This window comes from Dromaius novaehollandiae, chromosome 5, assembly GCF_036370855.1.
Source record: "Dromaius novaehollandiae isolate bDroNov1 chromosome 5, bDroNov1.hap1, whole genome shotgun sequence".
NCBI classification, from domain to species: domain Eukaryota; kingdom Metazoa; phylum Chordata; class Aves; order Casuariiformes; family Dromaiidae; genus Dromaius; species Dromaius novaehollandiae.
In genome coordinates this window covers 29,731,912-29,759,351 of record NC_088102.1, presented here as the reverse complement: position 1 = coordinate 29,759,351, position 27,440 = coordinate 29,731,912, and the positions used below count along the sequence as shown (strand labels likewise).

Sequence of the window (27,440 nt, the reverse complement as noted above, 5' to 3'; positions counted from 1 at the left end):
TGGGAAAAGTTAACACTGGGTATTTCTTTTATCAAAGCTTCTTTCACATTAATCCTACGCATATCTAATGTAAAAATTCGGTGGTCATGTGTCTACCTTCATAATATGGTCACAAAACACACCAGTTAATCTGCTTACTCAGGCCTTTCCTTTTTTTTTTTTTTTTAATGAGAGGCAATAGCACCTCTGCTATTTCTTCTCTCAGCTGCTGTAGCATCTACCTGGCCACCAACAGATCAATGAACTTAATACTGTCAACTCTATGGCTGTACAACCCTTCTCCACTGCAATGACAGAATACATGTTCTTTTCTCTCTTTCCTGCTCATGTGACACTTTATAAAACCAGTGTTTATTGATCAGTAAGACACAGCACCAGGGACCACAAAAAATAATCAAAGAGTGAGATTTTATTATAATCTGAAGCACACAAAAGAGTATCTTCCTCAGGTTCCTTAAGTTCAAACATTTCTGACAACTCCTCAAAGCATCTATACCAAATTATTTATAGTATTGTTGAAAGAAAAAAGCGTAAAGATGAGAATTTTTTTCCGGACAGACCCTTGTTCAAAGTAAAGTTTTAAAAAACACTAGGATACAAAGATGTTACTTACTAATCAAAAACAAGTTTTTGCTCCCTCTTGGGAGCATACCTTGAGGAACAGAGGGAAGGATCCGATATTAACATTACAGTGGCTTCATAGCCTGACTAGGCAAGAAGTCTAAGTTGATACTACAATAATTGAAGGTACTTATGCTTCCATAAAGAAGCTGTAAATGTATTAAACAGAAAAAATACACAGACTAGTTCTATAGACATAGAACTGACCATGAATTTCTTAAAATGTGTCCCTGAGTCACCATAAGGATAACAGGTAACAAAAAACATCAGTTATTTTATTTAAATTCATATTTACATTACAAACTCTTAATTATGGATTGCAATCCTAAGTGTTAATACATTGATTTAAATGATCCATGCCAGAAGCAAACTAGATATAACCAAATCTTCCATTTTGTATAAAAATGTCCTCTTTTGACATCTTAATGGGCCAAAAATCCAAACACAACAATTTCTTCTTTATCATACCTACCTTCATGCAAATAACCAAGAATGCCAGCCTGAAAGAAGCCCAACATCCTGCCTGAGAACTGCTAACCAAGTTCCTCATTGCCATACAAATGACCAATGCAGATATGAAGGACCAGTTTATACAGTATTTATTCTAAGCAGCTGTTCCAATACATACAGAGATAATGTATACTATATACACAAGCAATTATCATAATACACAGATATTATGTTCTATTTACAAAAATTTAAATCTTCAATGATATAACCACCTGAAGCTCTGAAGGAATTCTTCTCCCACATGCAAGCAGTTAACTGGATTCCTTTCATAAAATGTTTCAAAAACTTGACAACAATTACAAACTTCTCTGATGAAAAGATGTATTTAAAAGGGCATTAGTTAAAAAAGGATCACATGTCTGCATTTATGACACTTCACAAAATCTTAAATAGTATAGGATTTTTTCTGCTGTGTTTTTGCACATTAACAGTGACTGGCTAGAACATTGAAGAAGTGAAAAACTTCATCTTTATCCATCACTGCCACTTCAGTTGAACATTCAGTACACATTACTGGATGATATATTTCCTCCTCTTCTTCATCTGATTGTATAGAGGTATTTTCTTTGCTGTGCCTCATTTTCTTATTTCTTTTCTTTAGCTTCTTTCTGTATTTCAGAATTTCCTCTTTGTTAACAGAGCAGTTCATCACAAACATAGCTCTATATTGTGTTTTGTAAGATTCATGTCTATGAAGAAGGGAAGAAAATGCAAGTAATACCACAAGTAAAAAACTGCTTCCAAGAAACTGGTTATCATCACTGAAAATGGGATTAAAGATAGAAAGCACCATGCCAAAGGGCTGAAAGCCAAGCAAATATAAAGTCTTATAAACAAAAGTCCAAACTACAAAACAACAAAAATAGAACTGTAGCCATCTGTCTTGTTTTTAAGGTAAGGTATTTAAAAATACGTTGGTTCTTACTGAAATAAGCACCCCTCAAGAACAATGACATTACCACTACAGCATTATGTGTGGCTATTTATAGCTCATGACAGGCACAAGATCATGAAGTTGTGAGTGCAAATGGTTCAAATACTGGCATTTATATACCCAAACTTCTTGTAAGCTTGAAATTCCTTTTTAGAAACAAAAATCATCGACACATAACACTTGAAAAAACATGTCTATCCTTTTGATCAGCTCCACCTCACAAGAGAGAGTTGATCAAATCATTGAATACACTAAAAATATAACTGACTGAAAAAAAGACATTACAAAAAGACCCCTATCATCCACTAATTACCTCTGACAGTCCAGGCACAATGTTGTCATGCAAGCAGGGCAATTCAAAACAGCATCGCTATTTGGAACAGCTAGAGGTCTTTGCTGCTGTTGCTGCACTCGTCTTTGATTACGGTACCTACCAATTGCAGAAGGGAGGAAAGAGAGGCAACAAGTGAAATTACCTGCTTTTGCTGCTAGGCCTATCAATTCAACCATCTAACCTTGTTTGTATTAAAATACACCAACAAGTGTTTGGCTCCTTCTAGACACCTTTTTCGCTAATCCAGAGCACGTGATTAAAAAACACTAATATCTTTGCATTTACTTTGTACACAGGATTCTCACTTAGTAGGACATACACATCTGAAGTGTGGATTTATGCCTAATAATCCTCTGTTCTGAGGAGAAAGGCTTTTCAAGTGCAATCTCGTCAGACTACAAATAATTTTGCTCTCTCCAACAGATTTACATGGAGAATTTTACTTCAGCTGCAACACCCTAACAATACTAATTTCCTACTTGACCTCTCAAAAACCCCTTGAGCAAAACAGTTTTGTGTTGTTCCTGTTTGATCTGAAAGCTTTGTGACTTGCTAAATTCCAAGTTTTTCAAAACCAGAAATACAATATTTAGCAGAAGCCAATATTAACATAGCGATCGAATTATCATAGGGTATTAAAAAAATGAAGTTAGCAAATCTTGTAACCTTTTCATACATAGCACAGTTATTTTGATGAGATCTACAGACAAAACTGGCTTACTAGGAAATTCAATTTTAAAAAATTTTAAGTTTTAGAACTGTGTCATTTTGAAGAGGCAACCTCATTACATATATCACATACATATAAAAATATTACAGGCTTTAAAATTTCATATGCTGTATATTCCAAATCAAAAATATTTTCACTATGTAGGCTTTACAGCAAGCTTTTTCTTTATATTCAGCATGTTCATTAGAATTTTTCAGTTAATGATATGCATCCTACAGTTCAGATATTCATACTCTCTTACCCTCTCCTTTGTGAGTCTACCCACTCTTGATCTCGACTGTCTTCTTCTGGGTCATATAATAGTTCATCATTGGAAAGAATCCGACGCTGCTGATGTTTTCTTTTTTTCCGGGCATCCTGTGTAACTGCAAGATTTATGCAAGCACAGGTCAGTAACATCAGCATCCATCAGACATACAATGATTCTCTACTTAGCTAATAAAAATCTCAGTTTTTCTGCAATCTTCCTTTTCCATACATGCAATAAATCTGAACTAAAACATAAAGGTCTAGCTCATCCCTCCTCCAAAGGCATCAGCCCAAAAAATCAATGCACCTTACATACACTGGGATATACCACAAAGCTGCAGTAGTGATACTGAGATGATACAGGCTGGAAATTCCCCCTAAAGACGTTCTTCACAAACAGTCCCCGATCCCAGAAAGGATTCTACAAGATCTGAGATGGTGCTACTGTAACGATGTCCTCCTCTCTCCTCAAGCATTTACCTGTTTTATCTTCATCCTCTGAATCAGAATCAAAGTAAATGTCATCATAGTATTTTGAAGTGGTGGCAGGACCAGGCTGTCCAGTACCTGAGGAAGTAGCTGTGTGTGAAATTAGAGAAAAGTAGTAAGAACATCCCACAGAAGGATAGCAGGTATATGGCCTAGAACAAACCTTCATTTCCAAGTTACTTTACCCAGAAGTGCTCTGCTTTATATAGGTGTTTTAAGTAACAGCTCTACAATTTATTCCCAGGTCCCGATCATTCATGCTGCACATGTTATTTCACTTACAGGTGCTCTCTCAGAGCAAAGCAGCTTACTCCCTCTGAGATGAACTCCTGGTACAGCTCTAGGGAAAGTCTGCTCTAAGGTACATTCCCTTTAGACACACATAGGACACCACACCAAATATGCCCACCTCCGCCTTATGCAGTCTGCACACCCTTAAAGACTCCATGGATCTTCAGATTCACACTAAAGAAATACAGCTGTGGCACACTGTTTCACAAACTTTGATTAAAATAAAATTCACACAAAAAATTTACATTTCAGGACCACAGAAGTCCAGAGATGTCCTAGGTCAATTGCCAATCACATCTGACACAACCAGTTTGCACCAAAAAGCATATTCCATTGTGGATGCGGTTAGTGGTATAAATGCTGCTACATCTTCTTAATTGCATTATCAAAGATCACATTTTCCCACTCACAAAGATAAAACTATTAAACCTGTTGAATGCAGAATAAAAATCCTATATTAAAATGAAAACTACATTGATTCTCCAGGAAATTAATAATACTTCACTAGGTACTTTATAATAGGTAAAGAAAAAATACATATGCTCTTTGAATGCCAAAGCAATCAATCTATTGCACTGAAAATCATACAGAAACTCCAGCACAGATAAATCTCTAGTGCCATTGTATTGTACTGTTTGATTAAGCTTTTAACTATTGGCAGGTGACAGAGAAACAGATCAATATTTTTCCTGATTTTTTTCCCCAACTGATTTTGGAATTCCACTGTATGCTCTTCCTGCCTTCAAGAAAGGGCTCCAAATCTTGATAGCATCTGCAGCCACTAGACAGAGAAAGTACAAGACACTTCAACCTACTTAAGACTTCCAATTAAGTATGTAACACATAAAAACAAACATTATAGAGACACTGGAGAAAGGCTATTGATCCAACAAAGAAATCACAGCAAAACAGGAAATCAGAAGTTGAGGAACCCCAAAAAGAAAGTCTTAGAAAAGATGAAACAGAAGCATTTAATTAACTAGTACCTAGTGACCACTTGTGCAGAAGTGATAAGCCATTTTACAATTTTTCTATAGACTTCAGACAGCACTTGACTGTCACCCCCGTGCACAGAATAATACATTAACTTAACACCTCAACTGGACACCATTTAACTTACAATTTCCTACGCAAGCAGATATTAGAATTCATTTACCTATTTCTAGAGACTTCCATTTGCCTTCTATAGTTCTCATGGTGGTGTTTAGTTCTGCTTCCATCTCCTTCTGGAACTCATCTTCACTGGAAGATTCACTTTCTCCAGTGAGGCACTCCCGTATCAGTTTCCGCTTCTGATCAGGAGTGCCATGCAACAGCACATCCACCTCATCTTCTGAGCTACAAATATTTAAACACCAAACACCTAATTATTATTACTAGCTTATAATGTTGACTGATTCGTTTAAAAAGTGAACATCTGCATTGTGTGGAAATACTTGGAAGCACCTGCCCATGTATTTATGAGAAATTATTTATTAAAATGCTTTGCTAGTTCACTTGTATTATAGCTCTAATTTGTTTTAAAGTAAAGGAACTTCCACTGACTGGCTGCGGCCTGCTGCTACCTGCTGCAGGTCGGCACGGGGAGTCTCCATGCAGAAGAGTTTACATACTGCCGTTTTTAGGATTAGGAAAGGCAATACTCCAGTTTCAAGCAGGAAATACTGCGACTTTTACCAGACGATCCTTCTGCAAACCACACGAGCAGCGCCTCCCAAGGGCGCTCGGCGGCCCCCCGCGCAGGCGGCCGCGGGTGCCGAGCTCCAGCGGCGGCGCAGCCCCGCCGCAGGCCTAGGCCATGCGCACCGGCCGCGCCGGCCCTCCGCGGCCCGACGGCGCCTCCCTGATGAGGGGCGCGGCGCGGCCGGCACACCCGGTAAACGCTAAGGCGGGACAGATGACGCAGCCGCCGCTGCCCGGGACCGGGGCCTCCCCCGCAGGCCGGCACCTGCTCAGGGCGCGCTCCTCGTCGCTGGGCTCCTCCACCACGTAGGGATCGTCCTCCTCCCGCAGGCGGCTCATGGCGGCGCCGCCGCCAGCCGCGCTCCGCCCGCCACAGCCCGCTGCCACCGCGAGCGGGCCCCGCGGCCTTCCGGGCTGCGCAGAAGCGCCCCCCCACTTCCGGCGGGGCGGCCCCTCCCTGCAGGCCCCCGCGGACCCGCCGCACGCCGGCGCAGCCCCGAGCCGGGCGGGGCCGGCTACGTCAGCGCCACGCCCCCACGAACGGCCGCGAGCGGCGGTTTATGTGCCGCGCGCCACCTCCTTCCGAAATGGAGGGGACCCAGGGCGCAGGTGGGAGCTCTCCACTTGTCCCCTTCGGGCTGCAAGGCCCGCGAGTTGTTCCCTTCACAGTTACACTTCCGGGGGGGAGAGCTTAAGAGAGAGACCCAATACCAAGAGACTTGAAAAAAATTTAATGAGCTAGTAACACTGAACAATGAGTGCTATTCTAAAAACTGTTCCCACATCCTACTTAAAATATTTACAATTGTGTTAACGGTATATACATTGTAATCTTCACCCCTTACCTATTTATAGATGAGTTCCTTAGGAATTACTCCTTTTATATATTCGGAAGATGAACAGTACGTTATTATTGTAATACCTATTACTAGAAAGTATCTCATACACTATGTGAATCGCTAATAGCCATTAGGCATTGGTAATCACATTTTGAGACTGTGCAACTCAATGCATGATGCAAACAGTATGTTCAGCATCAGCTCTGCACTAAAACTTCTCTACCTTAGAAATGTTTAGATGTGCAGCGCTGTAGGATATGTATACTGTACTGTGCAATTCACCCATATTAAAAAAAAAAAAAAAAAAAAAAAAAAAACAACCACTGTGAGGCAGTACAGGAGAGTCTGTAACCACAGACACAGTTATTTTGGTCTGCATCTCCACACATAAAACCCCATTCATCCAAATTGCTGCTGCTCTATGAAAGGTCTACAAAGCCATATAAAGCAGCAGTCCCACTGTGAAGAACAATTCATCAAGTAAAGCCTAATTTTATGACATTCCAAAATTACACAACAAAACAGAAAAGGTTCATGGTTCAAGTAATTGAGACAAAGCAACATACAAACAAAAGACCAAGGATTCAAGCTACATAAAAAACTCGTAGCTCCAAGTTTTAAGTCCAGTTAGCAGAATGAGTTCTGTTTTAGGCAATCCTTTTTGGGGTATACCATTAGCTTTTTCCTGTTTGAAGCAAAGCTTCTTATTTTTATCAAAGAAGGGGCAATATTACCTCTCCTTGATATCTTATGTGCTTTCTGCTACTCTACTTCCCCTTCTGGAAATGAAGAAGTTCCCTTAAAAGCATTTCTGCCAAAGAAATTGCGAAGGCAGCCAAGCTCAAAACAATTTAAGTGCACTGGATAGGGAAGTCATGGACCAACAGATATGCAAATAGCTAAACCTGAGAATGCAAGTGAAAAGTTACTGGGTGAGTAATTAGTGTCGGACCAATCCACTACTTATCAATGGTTTTACAGGATGAGTAGAGAAAATGCTAATAAAATTAATGTGATTTACTAGAAAATATTAAGCTTACAGATGATACAGTGTCTGCATAATTTTAGAAAAATCATTGATTTCATGGTTTATTTTACAATAATTGGATTAGTCTACAAGTTAAGGCAAACATACTAATGCATTTGCTTTTCTTTTTAAAATCATAGTTATAAAGGTTACACAAAGTTCTCCAAAATTTCTAAGAAATGTCCACAATTGAAAAAAAAATTAAATTTCTTGGTATCAGTACATGGCGAAAACTAAGACAGGGTATACAATGCATTATAGTAACAATACTGAAATATCTAATGGTAATATTTCATCCATTTGAACAATGTATTTCAAATGCCAACTTTAGAAATTACTTACAAAGGTAAATAAGACTGGCAGCTGTATCATACTATTCATAACATGAACATAATTATATTGGCTACTTTCACAAAAACAGAGCATTTGGTTTCTGAAGAATGAAAGCATATAATGATTAAATAAACATGAATATGTATGTATAACAAGTATGTTGTTGCTTCATATAGTCTGGAGCTACTTTCAGATTTTGTTTTTTTAATTGTTTTGAGAGGAAGAGCTTGCTTATGTGTACTTTGTCAAATGATTTCTCCAGGGAACCGTAAATGCCTATTTAAAGTCACGAAAACAAAAATCCAGAGGAAGGCAGCCCTTGTTAGTGGGAGGACGGAGCGTCGCTTATGTGTCACCATTTAACACTGCCAGGCAGCTCTGCAGCAGCTGTAAGTTACCCTGTAAAAATAAAAAAAAGTATCACCACATTTCCCTACTTTCTTTTTCCCTTTTGGTAAAAAGATCTTTTTAAATAGCAATTACATTCACAGTAAAGGAGGACAGATATGTATTAAATACATGGAAAAATATTTATTTAAATAACTTATCTTCAAGATTGTTTGAATGTAATAACATTGTGCCATGAAACTAAAAAAAGCCAACTTGAGATTCAAAAATAAGCATTTACTACCGTTTCCATGTTTCTTCACAATTTTCTTACTAAGGATCTATTTTGGCCACAAAAAATACCTACTGCAATGAAGGGCGAAGTTGTATCATTTTAATTTTTTGTATAATTAATGACAATACTATCATTGAAATATTATTCCCATAGCAGAAGTATTCATAAACTCAAGGAACACTGAATTCATTAAGAAGTGCTAGACATTTCTCAGCGCTCACCATCTCCCACCTAAAACACCCACTTAAGTTTGCAGCCCTGTTCAAGTATGGCGCTTGTTTTAAAGACACAAAAATGACAACTTCTTTGCACAGACTGTTTCATGTGCTTAGCCGTGTGATTTAGCCAACAGTAAAACTATGGATGTTAGAGCCAGAGCAACACAAGTGATCATCAGAATATTAACTAGGCTGTATATGTAAGGCCAAGTTCTGCCCTTCATTTCACAAAAACGTGAAGATCTTGTAAGTCAACTTTTAATCATATTTAAAGCATTCTGACTATCATAAAGCATACAGGCTGACTTTCAGATTTCTGACTGAATTTAAAGACGTGACAGTTATAAAGATACCTTTCTGAATTAAGCAAATATGGCCTACAAGTAAGAACTAGATACAGAAAGCCAGGAGTTACTTTCCAGAACAAACAGTATTCACATTGTTTTGTGCATTCATTTATGCTTAGATCACTTTAAACTACTGGCTATTCACTAATAAGTAACTATTGGATTTGTTCCCAAATCTGAGATCTCTGTGTAAGAAATAGAATGTTAGGTTATTAAGAGTATTAAACTAAACAAAACGCAGGAACAAAATGCAAAACGCAGGAACAAAATGCAAAACGCAGGAACAAAATGCAAAACGCAGGAACAAAATGCAAAACGCAGGAACAAAATGCAAAACGCAGGAACAAAATGCAAAACGCAGGAACAAAATGCAAAACGCAGGAACAAAATGCAAAACGCAGGAACAAAATACTCTGTCCAGTTATAAATATGGTAGAAACTGCTTCCTTCTAGTAAATCTTTCAATTAAAAAAAAATCTGAAGAAGGCTCCAAACAAAATTTCATACAATTAAGCAGTATCTGTAGCTATGGTTTGCATGCCCTTGATAAACAGTTTACACAACTACTAAAGAATTTGTAATTCTTACTGTTTCAGTTGAAAGCATCTAAAAGTGACCCACAGTAAACAGAGGTAAGGACAGCAGTCCCTCAGCAGTCTCTCAGCCTGAAGAGTTCAGAAATCATAGCTATCCCCCATTAAGATTCTTGCAATCCAAATCAAGCAATTAACTAAGTTAAAGGCTTCAGAACTGAAGACTCCCTAGTTTGCGTATGTGCATATATTCCACTGAATCCCTTTCAGTCTTCTCCAAAAAACCGCTATTTGCATTAAGGCTTCAACAGATTTTGGTTTTTTATGCCTATACTAGCAAAGAACAATTACAAACTATCTCTAAGGGTTCATAAGTCTCTGATACAAACAAGTTCTGTATGTGCAAGATGCATGGTGGCCTGTCTTGGTAGCGTACAGAAGGATTCATAAATCTAAGGTCTACATCATTGTAACAGCTGATTATTAATTAGTAATGAGGTCATGAGTGAAGTTGAATATTGCCTCAGCATGAAGTATGATTGCGCATGCATATTACCTATAATGAAAGTGTGACAGTGATCTTTTGCCTCTTTTCAGCTCATAAGCATGCAATTTACAGGCTACTACTATGTTACTATGCAACACCCTAAAGAAGAGAGGGTATGAAGAGGTCATTTATAAAGCAGTCATTTCCAGACTCAGTCAGCCAGTTCACTGAAGTTTTAGAGAGGTGAAATGAAACTAAATCTTTGTAAAATTAAGTTCACAAAAACAACCTTATTTAAATTATAATAAACTAAAGGACAAGAGAGGCTGTGAGCCATGACTCTGGCTGCTATATTTGACATACTTGCACTTATTGCAGCATAACTCTAGAACATCCTATACTTTCTGATTAGCAGAAAAGTATTTCTTCTCAACTCCTAGATTACTAAATTCTAGTTAATGGTAGAATAATGCCAACAAAAACATCTTTTTCAGGGAAGACAGCAGACTGGCAATGCATTTAATGAAAACTGTTAGCTTTGGGTTTTGGTTCCTCCTCTTCTTCTGTCAATTCAAAATAGAAATTTGTTGCCAGTAAGGCAGCAAATTCTTCTTCCACTGGAACTCAGAGAGGCAAGAACTTACATTAATATTTGTAGAAAAAAAGTTTACATTTTTTGAGGAAGATTGCTATCTTATTCAGTTACGATTGCTTATGTCAAATCACTCTAAAAGCGTAGCCCAGGCTCTAAATGCTTTAAGTATACTTTTAACACTTTATATACTTCCTTCTGCCCTACAAAACAGAGTAATGTTTACAGCAATGTATCAGAATGCTTCTGTTTATAAGTACCTTTACCTCATCTAAAATTAACTTACTAAACAGTGGGCTGTCTAGAGAATTGTCAAGGGGAAGTTCATGAGAAATTCAAACTTGGTTGGTTGTTCAGTGATAGCAGGAGATGACTAGGGAACAAAACTGTGTTATCACCACCACTTGTAGAGGACAGCAATAATCTGTTTTAAGGACAAGTCAACGTTTTCTCCCATTTCACACAGACAACTAACTGCTAGTCAGGATTCTGTAATTCGTTATATCTGATTATAACTTTAGCAGTTTCCCCCAGTTTCAAACCATCAACCCTTTCTCTTCTTGAGCATGAAGTCCAATACAGGGCAACCTCAAAAATCCAATGGTTTAAAATACTGAATAGGTTTAAATGCAGCTTTTACATAAAATGGCTGAATGTTTAGTAAGGTCTTACATTAGTTATGGCTTCCCGAAGTCATCAAGAAACAGAGCTAACCTAAAATACCAATCACCACAAAACAAAATAAATGCTTCATTTTAACACAACAGATGCGTTATTCTTGTATTCAATATTTCCTTGCTCCACTATTAGTCTGATCAGCTAACAAAGTATACCAATATTGTGTGCTATGAGAAATCCTGCAAAACAGAAGCTAAACACTACCTGGAGGGATAATCGGGCTGGCTACAGAAAGAGAAACATCCATCTGGTTAGTAAGGTCAGAGACCAAGCAGAATCTAAAGCTGTGGTTTGTCAATGATGAAGTGAACGTAAAGTCAATGCTTCTGATAAGGAGCATTGTAAGTAACTCCCTTTTATTCCCAGCCCTCCCAGCAAAAACTGGGTGTTTTGACAGAATGGATGCTGTGAAAAAAAAAGACTGAAAATAGAGCTTAAAAATAAAAACAAGAAAACCCACACAACAGCTTTTATCTCCATCTTACTACACAGCTGCACACATAACAGTGCCAACACAAGGGGAAGGGACAGAGTCTTGCATCACTAGCCTTCCTGGCAGTAGTCTACACTTTGATCAACTTAAAACAATTCTCAAACCACAGTCTGATTTTTAGTGAGAGGGCAATAAGATATGCAGCAGATCAAAACAAGTATTTTAGAAGAATATAGTATAAATATAACTTGGCATAGCCAGTCTGCTTAATATCTGTATATATAGCATCCTTCCTTTACTACAAGCCCGACTTTCACATCACACATCACCTTCCAAGTCCTTCTCAAGCAGTGACAGCTTACTAGCAGCCCCACAGCCAGATACGGCTCAGGAAATGGCAGCCATCCCTCAGAACCAATGCTGAATACTTTGATCGCTCCGACTTCTTCAGTGCAGTGACCTTTGTTTTGAGATTTATATTCTTCTTTTCACTAAGCCAGTGCAAGTCACTTTTAACAGTAAGTCATGCAGGTGCATTCAGTGTGGCTGAATTCCTTTCAATAACAACCTGTCAGGTGAATTCCAGCACCCATGGCTGCAGCAGACTTCACCTCCGTGTTTTTTATTCCAGGCAGCTTCAAGTCCACAAGCCATACGGCTAGATTCAGAGCCAGATGCATCTGTATGACATACAGTTTGGAACTACTCATTCCAGAAAAAAAAAAAAAAAGAAAAAAAAAACCCACAGCAAAAGACTTGCAGCAAAAAACAGAAACAGTGTATCGGTTGCCCCCAACTCCCTTCTCCTCCCCTGTCCTCTGTAAGCTAGCTTTTTGCTGGAAAGAGCACATAGTGCTGAATAACAGGTCATGCTGCCAGGTTTGGGAGTTCTGCACTTCATATGATATGCCAAGCCAAGCAATTCTCAGTTTGGAACTGCCCACATTTAATATGCCTTCAGCAGCTGCAAAAAACATGAAGACAAGGATTACAGAAGCATCAGGCAAAGCATTATGTCCAGAATATTAAAGCAGGGGGCTTTTGGTCTTACTTGATGAATTTCTTGCCTCCGTGAAAGAGTTCTTTCTGCCTTTACCAGCCCTCTTCTGACTCTCCTGCGAGAAGAGTTAGTTGTCTGCTAACATCCCAGTTTAGCCCAGTCAAAACCAGGGCTACACAGACTCCCTGAAATCGAAGAATTGCTCCTGATTTTCACTGCACGAAGTATCAAAACTCCTTTCTGGGACAAGAAGAAACCTGCACAGTCCTCTAGCATGCTCTTCATACATCAGGGCACTATCTCAAAAATTTCTAAGCTTCTTAATACCTTCTTTCTTCCTTTTTAGGGAACTATCTCAACCACGCCATTTCATCCTTCAATACAACATACAGACTTACTAGCAAGATATCCTTAAGACTCTCTTCACCAATTATGTTGGTTATACAAAGAAAATTTACCATTTTGTAAAATAGAAAAATATGATCCATTGCTTTTGTAAATTCTGTAATAATCCAACTCAAAAATCCAGAAATAAAAGCATAGCAACTGAGCTGATCGATCTGTGATAGTTTGCTTTGAACAAATAAGAAACTGAGTAACAAGCAAAACACAGCCTTTGGAAAAAGAACAGAGCTTTCAAAGCTAGTGAAAAACAGAATACCATGCCATTCAAATAAGTCACATTTGTTAATATTTCAAGAACTTCCGTGATTAATCAAAATGTAAATCTTTAAAGACTGAAAGCTTTCTAGTGAATCTTACATGGTTCTATGATAAAGTAGCTGTAAAGGTACAGCAGAAAAAAGTTCACCTTAAAAACAAGACAACAGGTGAAATCTTTTCTTGGAGCCTCATATACTCTTTGTTGGTAAGTTTACTAAGACAATGAACTGTGCCCTAAACAGGCTGCAATGATGCAGGAAAAACTTGCTCCAAATTTTCAAGCTCTTTCAGGTAAAGTGAGGGCTGCAAGAAGCACATATCAAGTAAGCTGAAGGCTACAGGAACAAAGCATTTTTCCCCCTGCTTTTGGCAAATATTGGCTGTCAGTATTCAAGAGAATGTTACTACAAAATTTTGTCTTGCACAGAGATTTAATGCAAGCTGTTCTTTGAAGATCCTTCAGAGGATGCAGATGTTTTTAAACATTCCATTCCAAGGCAGGCAGGAACTTCAGCAAGAAGTTAGATGGTGAAGAGCCAGTGGCAGTGTCAGGACTGATGCTCTGTGGACTCATCATTCCCTTATTAAAGCATAATATGGCAAATCCATAAAAATAAACTGCTGCAAGTATGCCTGTTAAGACTATCAGTCTGACTAAACTGGTAACCAGCAACATTCACAAACAAACGTGGATTTCCAAGATACCCTGTGCTGGATACAGATAATTGTTAGACACAGAATTAGGAAGGCTGAATAGTGCCAAGTGTCATGAGAAGCTTTAAGACTTGAAGGAAAATATTGCTGAATTTCTAACATAGTACATTAAAGCAAGCACTGCTTATCTGAAAAAGGAGTTAAAGCATTCCAGACTTTACTGATTACTTTACCAAATATCCCATCAAGCTGAACTTATACATACAAAGTTAAAAACAAAAACAACCAAGCAAAAAGCTTTTCACATGTCAGCTTTACAATCAATGGGTTTCCAGAATGACATTGTCAAACACTACTGAAAAAGATTATAGAGCTGCCCAAAAGATGGGAGCAAATTAATGCAGTAACCTTATACGCCTCTTAGCTAATCCTTTCAACAGATATATTCTGAATTAATTCAAAGCTTAGTAGTCAGTACACTTACTTTCAGATAAATGAGAATGTTAAAAAATTGACTTTTTAAAGAAAGCTGCCTCCTGCTGTAGGGCCACTGAAGCAAGAGACAGTCATTCTTGTGTATTGAATCAGAGCAGCCAACCTGATTTAACCAAAAATATTAATTTAATATAATCAAATATATTGTGAAATTTAAGGACAGTACATGCCTCAACAATTTTCCTGCACTAATTTATTTTACTAGAAAGGCTACCTCTAACGTTCCTCTTTTTGTTAGTACTATAAAGTTCAAAAACTGTAGCACTAAAAAGGGTTCAAAAAGCATACTCACACTAACAGTCATCTGAGTTTAGTCCCTGACTTCAGACAGACCCTCTGTGTGATCTCATCCTTAACTGCTAGACTATCCTACACATCAGGCCCCCAACATCTGGACAACAGGTGAAACCACTTCCTGTCTCCCAGTAAAATGGTGAGAAGAGTTTTTCAAAATAGGGAGGTATTGAAACTTTGAAGCAATAAATATCAGATAGCTAGCCAAACATAAAGCTGCAGTCAAAACTGTCTTCAAGGAGATGAGCTTTCCAAAGGCACCTCAAGCATACTAGTCCCACAGAGATTTTTCACATGCACTCTTATTCTCTATTAATCAAGAAATAAGAAGTTCACCTTTCCATAGGATGTTTACCTTCAAGCTCCCCTTTTTGGATGTGAGGTGTATATCATACAAAACTACTTGGTTATTCTAGCATATAATATTGAAAAACAGTTGAACTACGGGCCAAAAAGGATCACAATTACCTTAGCATGCTTTAATTCCAGTTCTGCTAGTTCCACTAGATTTTTTCTGAATGCTGCAACTCTTCTTGTCTTAAAGTCTATCAGTTCTGTGTAAAATAAAAATGGATTCATTAACAGTATTATTGCTAGCGCCCTCAACTGTTAACAGACTTTCTTTCAGGATGTATGGGTGACAGAAGGCAACAGGAAAAACTCAAGTTTATTCTCAGCACATTCAGGGCTCACACGTATTGCTGCATTGTTAGATAAAAAAGTAAAAGATCATCTCTACCTAATCTTTTATGAATACAAAGCTCTTTTGAAACAAGACCACAGTGTGGATGCTTTTAAACATTAAATTCTACTCTACCATATGCGCTATTCTTTCAAGGCTGATATGTGAAAAGCTCTAGGGAAGATTCCACACTAGAACTAGCATGAAGAACAGCGGAAGCAAGTAGGTTTTACGCATTCATCTTTGTTAGCCTTTGTTAAGGCTAACAGGATCTTTGATCCTCCACTGTCTCATTTACAGAAATCATTAGCCAGATTTACAAGGTCAGAGAATTCTTTTAACTGATAAAGCCAGAAAAAGGTGGTGGTCAAACATTTGTACAAATCTGCTCCAAATAATGAGTCAGTACTTACTCATAACAATCTTAACCTAAAAAAGAGGAGTAAGTTTCCAGGAAAGAGGCAACATACAAATAGGCTGCTCTTCTCTAGAGCTACTGTAAGTCTGCATCTTCAGTGAAATCTCATTTCATGATTTCTCTCGCTTCTGATCCAGCATCATTTGCTACAGACTGCTACCCTCACAGAATGCTGCATAAAACCAGAAAGGCATTTCAATAGTATTTGAAAAGATTAGGTGTGCCTTTACTGCTAGCAGTTTTCCTTTCCTTGTGTCTAAAGAAGTGGTAACAAATAATTTGCATCTAGACATTGAGGGAATCCTGCCAACAAATCATGACATTGATATTGTCAACTAATGGAGCTGTCAGGAACTAAAGGAAAACATCGTATAAACCTTCTAAAATAAGCGAATATTGATTAAAAGATAACAGCTCTGTGCTTGGGAAATCATAGAACAAAAATCTATTCTCATTAATAGTGTCTTCAAATCTGTTAATTTTCAAATGTTAACATGGGATAAAAGACTACACAAATACCTTGTTTTGCTGATTCAGATATTTTTTCAAATTTCTGACAGCATATTTGCTGAGTGGTTTCAGCTTGCAACACATCTTTATTTTTTGCTCTCGCTTTATCCAATGCCTTATTAGCATTTTCATAATCCACTAGTGACCTAGATCTTCTATACAAGAGATCCTATTAAAAAAGAAAAAAAAAAAAGATACGTATCTACCAAGAATCTACCCTAGGATTTTAGTATGTACCACATGATCAAATAAAACATTCAGATTAATTTTAGTCTTTCTTGTTGAAATAATTTTTAGTTTTGTTATATTTTGGTTATTACAGAATTATTTTCATCCCATGCAAGTCACAGGAATATCTGTTCTGGATCAGACAAGCAATTTAATATTCTTTGGTCTGCATCTCGTCTGACAGAGGCTAGCACCAGACAGCTTAGACAATACTACAAAAAGCCTAAGAAGAAATCATGGGAAATTTCATGGCTTCTCAGGTTAGAAACAAATTACTATTTCGATTATGGATTTGAAACACACATGAGACCTTAGAAACAACACTAGTCTTTCCTGTGATCTTCCAAATACAAGACATTCCTGTCAATCAAATTTGGCCCAAGTTTTTATATCAGCACGTGCAGAGCCTGACCTGAAATAAAGCATCTATTTTAAATATTAAAAATAGTAGAAACACTTGCAGTCTTTACAAAAGCAGCTTTAACAATTCATCAAATGCTCTTCCACTGTTTTTAATTTCACTGCAAGCTTTGGATAAGTGATCCAAGTGGATCAGGCAGTCCCAAGTAACTGCGTTGCTACCACTTATTAACAGTTGAGATCCAGTCTTTACAGTTGAGGGAGAAATAGCAGGCTAGAAGTTGTAGCATTTTAACCTACCCACTAAAAAGAAAAAAAATACTGTACGTTTCTCTAGATGATCACTTAGTATTTCATAAGAAAAGCTATTTCACTGAACAAAAAACATAAATTCACCTTAGCAGCTTGAGATTCCCTTAAGTAGTATTTCAGAAGATCAGAAAGTTTAAGATCTTCATCAGCAGATACCCGGGCCTCTATTTTCTGGAAAAATATTAAGTAAAAGCATCAATTTAAAAACATCCAAACTTCAGATATTCATTTGTATGATGTAAATACAGCATAAAATATGCAGTAGGGCATGACAGATTGTCTTTTTCAAAAATTAAGGTCATGCACTTGTGACAGAATACTTAAAGATACATCACAAGAAATGGTACTAGTCTTTCATATTAAAATGTAAGCAATAAACCACTGTGGAAGCAGTAAATGACAGCTAACTTTCTATTCTAAACAACAAAGCTTTCTTCCAATTTTCAATGATACGCATCCTGTACTAGAAAAACTGCAGAGAAACAAAAATTTATCTAGTATGAGAGAGTCATACAAGTAGTTTTGGGTTGCTTTTGAGATCAAAGGAAAACATTTTTCTGTAAGACCTCTTTGAAGAGTAGTTGTCTAATTGCATTGTATTAAATGCGTCTAAATATTATCTCCCAGGAAACGTATTTGCTTGTATTTAAAGTGACATTTCTGTAAATTTAGAAACAGAGTCTGCAAGTTCTTAAATCTTAAAAAAAAGCAAAAACAAAAAGAACAAAACCCAGAAAACTCTAAAAGGCAACATTTCAGATCAAAACAAAGATCAAAACAAGTAATTTCACTGATACCATTTTAAGGTCCATATTTATTTGGATACAACTGTTTATGGTTAGGAAATGGGTACATATTCAATTCAAAATTTTTCCTAATATGTGGCATGCATCTCTGCTCTACCAAGCCAAAAGAATAAGGCAAAACAGACAAAATATTAGAGAATCTGGTTAGTAGCATGAGCAGTAGTATTGCTGAGTCAGTTAACTGAGTAACAAATCTTAGCCCCGAGTAAAGCAGCATGCCTACCGATTTGGGGGTTAAGGATTACATTCCACTATTACAGAACAAGTTCTGTGATATCCAACATCAAGTACAGAAGGGCTCTAAGCATTTTAGAGGAACAGCACCTTTACTAATAAATTGTTTAGAAGACACGCAGCCTGTCTAGAAGAGTTTAGTAGACTGAATACTCCTGAAGATCCATCATTTTACAAAAACAGATGACTGGAATCTTATGCTTTTTCATTCCCTAACACCCACTGCTTAAATACTCAATATAGAAGCATCCTTAAAACAGCCACATATTCACGTCTAATTGACACAAGCACTTCCAGGAGGTAGACAAAGAACATATCTAAGAAGGTTTCATAATACATACCCTTGTTTTGTCAAATAATTCTGATACCTTCAGAAAAAATCTGCATGAAGGAAACAACAGCTTTAATGGGATTCAGGTTATATTACAACATAAATTTAACAGTCTAATTACTTTTTAAGAACTCAAACTATAGTCTGTGGCTGGCAACAAAGGCTGTAAAGGCATTGTTTAGAATTATAATTTACAGAACTCAGAGAACATAATGGCTTCAAACTGTGGTGCTTCAGAAATTTGGGATTTGTGCAATTTAAGAAAAGGTATGGGGCAAAAAGTATAGTGGATAGTATTTACCAAAGAATAATTGAACAGCTCCCCAAGAACTGTTTATGCTTGGGTAAATTAAACTCTGAACAAGTCCTATATATTACCAAGCGTCCTTCACTCAAGTTTCAGTGTACTTTTCTCCACACAGTAAGTATAACACATGCTCTACTTGCAATTTTGGAATTCAGGCAGACTGAGCAAACAATATGGCACATCATTGTAATAGGAGACAATACAGGAGATATAAGGTTCAATATATCAGACTGAATTACAGTAAAATCATTTTATTTTGACAGAAGATAAATACGATATCTGACTCAGACTCTAACAGGCAATATCAAATCTTGATATTATGGATCAAAGTAGCTGATATGTAAACTATCACAACATTTGGAAGTGTATCACTATAATTCATGTAAATTGACAAAAATAAGTTAATTTTCACATACATCGCCTACCTGTCATAACACTAACTCTAATTGAAGTGCAGACGTTCACAAGCATCAACTAACATTTTTAAGCTAATTAACTAAGTTTCACTTTCAGATACTGCAAACATTTAATATTCAAGCTGAAAGATTCAAGGACGAACGTCTATACGCAGAGACCCTTTCTATTTTCAAAGTTTTTGGAATCTCTGTAGATCCCTTTCTTTTCCTAAAGGCAGTACAATAGACAGAACAGCAAGACTGTTTTTCAAGATGCACATATGGGGAACAACCATAAAATCTGTATGCTCAGACCTCAGATGTGAGGTATATATATGACATGTATGACATATACTTTATATACTCAGACCTCAGATATGTTCTTATTGCATTTTAAAGGACACTGTAAAACAGTTTTAAAAAGACAGTGAAAGATGAGGAGAGTATTCCTATCATATGAGGATTTTTCAATCTGCGTATTTCTCTACAGTATTTTTTCCAGAAAAATATTAAAGCAATAATATTAAAGCAGCCTCATATTACAGAAATGAAACACTAAAGCAGAAAATCTCTAATTGAACACAACTGTGATAAATTTTGTTCTTACTGTAACTAAAGGGATATCAGTCACAGGTCACTATTCAAAGACTTAGCAAATGTCCCCATAAGTGAATAACAAAATCTTACTTGCATATATCTGTGGAATCCTGTGTTCCTAATGCATATAATGAGGAACCAATTCTGTTATAATCATCTGCTACATCTAGGAAAAAAGCAAACACTTGTTTTAATATATCATTTCTCTCCTTTCTGCAAATTTTGAAGAGCATCAGTTCCTCTATTTCTTCAAGAGTGTGTGTTTTTCTAAAATGAACCTGTTCTAATGCAAAAGATGAAATAAAATTTCATTTATGTTATCTATTATGAAGGACAACTTCGCACCCTAAACACAGCTCTCCCTCTCAATCGTGAAGTCTGTAATTTGCCTAGGAATATTTAATACACTTAGTACCTGCTAGGTGAAGTTTATTGTGCAACATTGTACATCTTCCATTAAAAAAGAAGATCTAGCAAAGTCAACTGTTAAAGTCTGAATTTAAATCTGAATCTAAAGCCTAAAGCTATTTGAAAAATTTCAGTCTAAGAACAACTAACAGTAAGTCTGCATGCTTGAGAGTAGCGAACTAAAAGAGGGGGGAAAAAAAAAAAAAAAAAAAGAAAGAAAAATCCCCCAAAACTCTGAACTACCAAAAAAATCCCATAGGTAGTACAGCACTATATCCACAATGCCTTTACTAGTATGAACTTAATTTTCAGGAGACCCTTATCAACAAGTGGTCATTGGCTGAAATAGCATTAGTGCTAAAATATTTTAAAAACTGAAATTATAAGCAAGGTTTGTAAAGAAGCCTGCTTAATTTGACTAGATATTGCTATATACTAATTAAAATATAATAATAGTCAAATCTTTATACAGAGAACCTTTTTTTCCAAGAGGTTTTTGTATGAACTCAATGGATGATGAAAATGCTAACAGTTCCATGCAATGAACAGAAAGAGATATTTACTTGCTAATTTGGGAGTTTACATGCCTTAAGCACATAAGTCTTTATATTTGAGAAGTTTTGGGACAAATTACCTTAAAAATAAAACATAATTAAAACTAATTCTATCATACTGAAGTGTCGTCAGAATGATTTTTTAATCACACAACCTTGTATTAACAGACAGAGTGCGTTATCTTCCCTCCTCCAATTCATTATTCCATAACATCCTGATGGAATTATTGCAACTCCTTACAACGAAGAGCAGTATTAGGGAGTCCCCTTTACTCCCCTCTCCCAAATATAAAGATAGATTTTTCTGCTGGAAATAGAAAGCCAGTATCTTTGCAAACGCTGCCTCTCTCTGTAGCTCATAAGTTATCCATAAACCACAGACTGCTCATTTCCAAAACAAGCTTCCCAGGTCATTGCTGTACTCCTCCAGACAATTTCAACTGGCACCATTTATCCCAAACCTCAGTTTCATAAAAGTTGTCAATAAATATCCTAGAGATCTAAATCTGAAAACTAGTGAGGCTTTGTCATGCGCCTCAATCTTTTCAATAGATCCTTCTGTAACTTTTTTTCCTGGTTCTACACTGACATGAAAGGTTCTCTTAATACCACAAGTTTGGTACCTAACTACCTCAAATGAAGTTCAGTTTTCATTTTAAGAAAGCAAACAAAACACTAGAAATCGCTTCAGGTAGGAATCGAGCGAAGACACAGGGTCATTTAATACTTACATTAAATCATAACTAGCTCTCCCCATCTCCTGATATGGATGTTAAAGCTACAAAAGATGCAGTCTTCAAATAATGGCAAGTGATGTATCTGAAAAGCTCCCCAAGCTCATAGTTTAAACTCTCATGTAATATCCAATTTACAGACCACAGGAAGAGAGATTCATAGAAAGTCTGTGGTCTGGTTTTGTGTAAACTGTATTACTACAGATAGCAAAAACACAATCTGTGAACCAGAGATGGAAACTTCAAGAAAGTAGGCAACATCTATTAGTTCAACTTTGATTTATCTGTAGCACAAAACCTTAAACTCAAGGGCAGTGAAGGTCAACTTCTTCCTGAGTTTCTCAGGACATAATTATTAATATATTCCTAAACCAGAAGCTTCCCATTTTCTCAACTGTGCACACTGCAATTGAGAAGATTCTATGCAGAGCTTCCAAAAAAACACATTAGGCAGCAGTCAGCTCAAGAAAAGACATCAATAACTAAGTGGAGAATCTTAGCCCATTAAGAAAAGGGCTCTTGCAAACCAAGCCACTGAATCTACCACTTTGGTCTCCAGTCTAAACAGCTGAAAAACAAAAATCTGACCTCCTGGTCTAGAACTAGTATCTCTTACAGAAAGGGTTTGCTGTTCATAAAGGTAACACAATGCTTAGTATGCCAAGCAATTGAACCCTGATGAATGCAAGATCATCCAGTTAGGAGTAACTTCACAGAAGAATTTAAATCATAAATACTGCCATACTACCCACCTTTTCACTTTAAAGGCTCAGAATCAGACCTAAAAAAAATTATTATTACATAGAGTTTTGTGCATCTCTTCAAAGAGACACCATGAAGAATCAAGATTTCCTCAGTGTGACAGCAGACTATTCTTACTGCATCTTACTTCATCTATTACAGCAAAGGCTAAGCTTTGAAAGTCAGATTAGACTTCTTTATACTATCAGAAGTCTATACTCGGAAAAATTTATTCACTCTTTCCATGTTAAAAAAAATTACTGTTCCTCACAAACCATTTCTGTACATTCTAGCTAGTACTGCTTTCATCTTGGAAAAAGAACTCACTTTTGTGTGATCTTGTCATTTTATCTGATTTGGCAGAGGCATCTTTGACTCGGTTGTGGTATTCTACAAGGAATGTTCTTTCATGTTCAAAGAAATCATCCACATCCTACGAAAAACAAAAACATTTTCAAAAACAGGCTTTCATTCACTCTTTTTAGTCCAATTTATACAGAAAAGTTCGCATGTGTTGCAGTTACTGTAACATGAAATGAAATCTATCTTTATTTTATAAAATGCCATTAACGCATATTGATTTCTTCCTCACTTATTTCATCATTATCTGAAGTTTTATATGACCAATTTGTAAAAAGTATCCTAGAGGTGTAGGTCACTCAACCTGATATGAAGGAAAAAGTTCACTACCAAATATCACTTTTGTGATCGAAAAAAAGATAGGATAAGTGTCAGTTACTTAATAAACATGCCCTTAATAAACAGGCCCTGCTGTCTCAGCCTTTCCTCATATGAGAGATGCTCCACTCCCTTCATCATCTTAGTACCCCTTTGCTGGACTTGCTCTAGTAGCTCCATCTCTCTCTTTTACCAGTGAGCCGAGAACTGGACACAGTACCTCAGGTGTGGCCTCACCAGTGCTGAAGAGAGGGAAAGGATCACCTCTCTCAACCTGCTGGCAACGCTCTTCCCAATGCAGCCCAGGACACCACTGACCTTCTTTGCCACACAGGCACATTGGTGGTTCATGGTCAACAAGACTATCAAGTCATCCTCTACAGAGCTGCCTTCCAGCAGGTCAGCCCCCAGCCTGTGCTGGTGCATGGAGTTATTCCTCCCCAGGTGCAGGACTCTGCACTTCCCTTTAATGAACTTCATGAGGTTCCTCTCTGCCCATTTCTCCAGCCTGTCAAGGTCTCTCTGAAAGGCAGACTTTTCTTGAGTCTTCTGGGCAGAGGGAAGCCAGCACCTCTACCACTGCTCACAGCTTTGAAACAGCAGAGAGACAGTACAAGGCTAGTAAAATTCACTGCTTTATTAGTAACTCCTGAGCAGCAGTAGCAGCTGCCAAAGACAGTGCATTTTCACAGTATAAAATGACAGGTCAGAGGAAAACCAGATTATGAATTATGTATGGATAAGAAAAATGCTTAATTTCATAAAACAGGGGAAAAGAAAGAATACTCAAAGTCCTCTTCCACAGATGCAATCACATGGGGGGACAAACCACCACAATGCAGCCCACCAGCAGAGAGGTATGTAATTCAAGAGTCCACCTCCTATTAGCCAGAAAATAAGAACTACAGGAAAATGCATGCTCTCAACTCAATAGCTTGTACATAAACAGGAGACCTAATCAGCATGCTCACCTGGATCTTGTTTACAGATTCACAGGTCCCTTCCCACCCTCTGCCTCTAATTCTTAAGTTAGAAACAACCAAAACAAAACAAAAACCCACCCTTTTTGTAGCTACATAAAATTCTGCTTCATTTAACAAAGAAAAAAAAGAGACAACAATGTTAAATTTTTAATCTTGAAACAGTAAGTGGTAATCACCTTTACTCCGGAAACAATGACACCATCTGCTGATTTAACCATGTTTTTAAAGAAGTCTTCAAGTTTCTCTTTCTTATTTTTGCCACGAACACTCAACTGTAAAACAAATTCATACGTCATGTTACCTAATTTGCTGGAGACAATAAAAGTACATCTTTTTTTTTTTTTTTTTTCTTAAGTGTGTTGGGGGTGGTAACTACATAGCAAAACTTGCTACCTCTAAACCAGATTTCCTGCTCTCTTCTTAGTCTTATATGTGCCTTAATGGGGATCAGGCACCATGTACCTCAGAACGACAGACTACCCTTACAGACTAGACTGTCTTTTATCACCTAATGTGTTCTTCCAGAAAATAACAAAACAAGAACCAGCAATGTCCTAGCACTTACAGGTAATTCCAAATGCATGAGGTGTATATTCAAGTTTTTAATAATACAATATTTATCAAGCACAGTAAAACTGTTGACAAGTTAAGCTAACATGACAAGGTTTTCCTCTTCCAAGTAGTAGAATGACAGGCATTTCACTTTCAGAAAGTACAGAAGCATTTACCCCTCACTGTACTGGTAGCGTCAGCTTCAGTCTCCTCACACTCTTCGTGGCAGTCTAAGTTTGCCCAAATTTACAAAGCTGAGTTCCTGAACCAGCTGACATTTCTACATCAAGCAACAAGAGGATCAGCTTTAACATATTTTGAAGTTAAACATGTATTCAATGGAACCAATCTGTCATGATGTTACTTTGATTAATGTTAGTACCAAGATTTCACCTACATTATTAAAAAAATCCCTTTATTATCAAAACAGTTCATTAGAAATCCTTTTTAATTATGTGAATAACAGAATTTAAACTGTGGTTCCAAATCCTAAAAGTTAGCCTTCCATTTTTGTTGCATCATGCTTTCTCTTTCAAAAAAATTTCAGTCAAGGAGTTGGCAAGTATAATACCATGTGAAATCACCACCAAAAGTTAATCTTTTTAATCCAAAGCATATTAATTTCACATAAATATTTTTAATGTTGAAGCTAGGGCACAGAGAGCATTTGGTCCCCCAGGTGGCAGCAGAACGCACTCCTATTGAGCTAAATGAATTTTTAACCTTTAAAATATATGTGCATCTGGTACAAAGGAACTGATGCAATTTGCTTTAGGAGGTAAAGTCTTTTTATCAATTTTCCATGCTACCATAAAAGTACACCTTGATTTCTCTTGCTAGCAAATCAGTTTTCAATACTCACATCCTGATTATATTCCAAGAATACATGGAAATTTAAGTCCTTTCTCAAAATGGGATGTGCTGCCACACGACACAAAAACACTTCATGCATTGCAACTGTCTTCTTGAATATTGCCAAATATTCACTGAAAACAAGAAAGAAGAAAGACATAAGAGTTTCACATGAAGCAATTAAGTTTCAAATAAGCCTACTGAGAAGTTTTAAGAGATCCTCAGTAAGGATACAAGACTGTAAGCTGACATAGTAAAGGCTATCACTCAGATATTTGATACATATATAAATACACAGTGCAATGTTAATACAAGGGGGGAAATTTGAAACCCTAACATACAGGCTTTTAAAGAAGACTCAACAAATATATTCTAATTTTTAAGACTAGCTAACATACAGACTGGTTTGCTACAAACTTAACTCGTATTTAAATGTCCTTCCCCTGCCTGCCCAAAAAATCAAGAAATTGAGATACAGCCTACAGACAGTATATAGCTGATGTGCAAATTACTTCCCCCCCATCTCCATCCCCTGACCTATTTGCACCCTCCTTATTTATTTGTCTTTAAATATCCATTTAGTTTGTTAGCTCTTCAGATCAGCAGCCTCTTCTTCCATGCTAAAGCATCTAGCCCTTTTGGGCTGAAGCTTACATGGAAGTTTTGCTTCATAGTGGTCCTAAAAGTGAAATTAAGTGCTGCATTTGGTAAATACAACCAAAAAAAAAAAAAATCACGATTAATCATGACAATCACGTAGTTGTCCAGTTCAACCAACTCAACTTAAAGCAAATATTAGTTATGATTTAATTAAGAGGAAGACATTCTTATCAATACAAGATTGCTAGAATTCATTTTGCTTTGCAAATTCAATTAATAAAACATAACTTGCCCAGAAATGAGGAAGGGCCTCTTTTCCCCATTCTCAGGTCAAACAGTGAAATAGTAGTAGTAAGACTTTTGCTTCCACTATGTGCAAGGATGTTAAGATTTACATACCAGCAAACCAGCAGGGCCAGTGTTGGGAGATGTTTGATCTCCATGAGAGTAGTAGTCATTCAGTGAAGACAAAAAAGGAGGATGCAGAGGATGGAGGTGGCAGTAGAAGAAACCCCAAGTTTTCTGTGTTATCCAACCCCTAACCAGACCACAAGAGAATCATGATCAGGGCCGCTGGAAAACCACAGATTCTTCAAAATTTATAGTGTTTTGCTAACTTCCAGTTTTCTGCATATTAAGCATTTACCTACTCTGCTATCAAATTATGTTGTATGTATCACTAACACAGGGCTTTTAAAGACATTTGCTTACAGTAGCTGCAGGCTAGAAAGAAAGAAACAGTTCTGAAAGAACTCTTTTCTTGCCAATTCAGAGCTCTTGAGAGAAGCAGCCTAGGAGCAGTGTAAATATACACTTTAAGACTAAAACCAACAACAGGAAAAAGGATCAAAGAAGTGAGTGCATGACAATGACAGTGGATGGAGCAAGGAGAAACTTCACTGTGTAACTCTATATAGAACAAAAAACCTTACTGCAGATCTTTTGATTCACATTAAATTCACAGTAACAGAAGATACTATATTCAGGAAGTATACTCTCCTTGTCCAAAAAAAGAGATTCTCATTAAAAAATAAAATAAAAAAAAAAGCAGCAGTGGGGAGATTTTTTAGTAATGTCCAAACTTCTTGGGAAACAGAAGGTT

The 27,440-nt window shown here is 37.0% G+C and overlaps 2 protein-coding genes across 5 annotated transcripts in view; both read right to left on the bottom strand.

Annotated features, from left to right (window-relative positions):
• Positions 1 to 391: 391 nt before the first annotated feature.
• Positions 392 to 6,327, bottom strand: EAPP (E2F associated phosphoprotein). Of its 3 annotated transcripts, none has more exons than XM_026095103.2 (6): positions 6,107 to 6,327; positions 5,315 to 5,496; positions 3,859 to 3,945; positions 3,371 to 3,494; positions 2,379 to 2,495; positions 392 to 1,820 (listed from the first exon to the last, which is right to left on the bottom strand). In XM_026095103.2, the coding sequence occupies exons 1-6, from the start codon at positions 6,178 to 6,180 to the stop codon at positions 1,556 to 1,558; spliced, it is 849 nt and encodes a 282-aa protein (XP_025950888.1). In that variant the 5' UTR covers positions 6,181 to 6,327; the 3' UTR covers positions 392 to 1,555. The 3 variants fall into 3 exon arrangements, with proteins under 3 accessions (XP_025950888.1, XP_025950887.1, XP_025950889.1); XM_026095102.2 differs by having other exon boundaries at positions 3,859 to 3,957; positions 6,107 to 6,322; XM_026095104.2 differs by lacking the exon at positions 6,107 to 6,327 and adding an exon at positions 5,836 to 5,980 and having other exon boundaries at positions 3,859 to 3,957.
• A 230-nt stretch (positions 6,328 to 6,557) lies between these two features.
• The window catches only part of SNX6 (sorting nexin 6), a 29,571-nt gene continuing 8,688 nt past the window's right edge, over positions 6,558 to 27,440 (bottom strand). For both annotated transcript variants that reach the window (XM_064512366.1, XM_064512367.1), the window contains exons 6-14: positions 25,749 to 25,872; positions 24,511 to 24,606; positions 23,001 to 23,106; positions 20,327 to 20,402; positions 18,948 to 18,987; positions 17,651 to 17,737; positions 16,676 to 16,835; positions 15,525 to 15,610; positions 6,558 to 8,439 (exon numbers count right to left, since the gene is read on the bottom strand). In XM_064512366.1, coding sequence (XP_064368436.1) covers positions 8,386 to 8,439; positions 15,525 to 15,610; positions 16,676 to 16,835; positions 17,651 to 17,737; positions 18,948 to 18,987; positions 20,327 to 20,402; positions 23,001 to 23,106; positions 24,511 to 24,606; positions 25,749 to 25,872 — 829 coding nt within the window. In that variant the 3' untranslated portion in view covers positions 6,558 to 8,385. The remainder of the gene's footprint in view (positions 8,440 to 15,524; positions 15,611 to 16,675; positions 16,836 to 17,650; positions 17,738 to 18,947; positions 18,988 to 20,326; positions 20,403 to 23,000; positions 23,107 to 24,510; positions 24,607 to 25,748; positions 25,873 to 27,440) is intronic.

Excerpts from the sequence above, each read along its gene's own strand:
- EAPP (XM_026095102.2), bottom strand. The coding sequence starts at position 6,180 with ATGAGCCGCCTGCGGGAGGAGGACGATCCCTACGTGGTGGAGGAGCCC. Across the intron at positions 3,958-5,314 it reads ATGGAAGTCTCTAGAAATAG|CTACTTCCTCAGGTACTGGA; the intron begins GTAAATGAATTC and ends TTTCACACACAG. Across the intron at positions 2,496-3,370 it reads GTAGACTCACAAAGGAGAGG|GTACCGTAATCAAAGACGAG; the intron begins GTAAGAGAGTAT and ends TGCAATTGGTAG.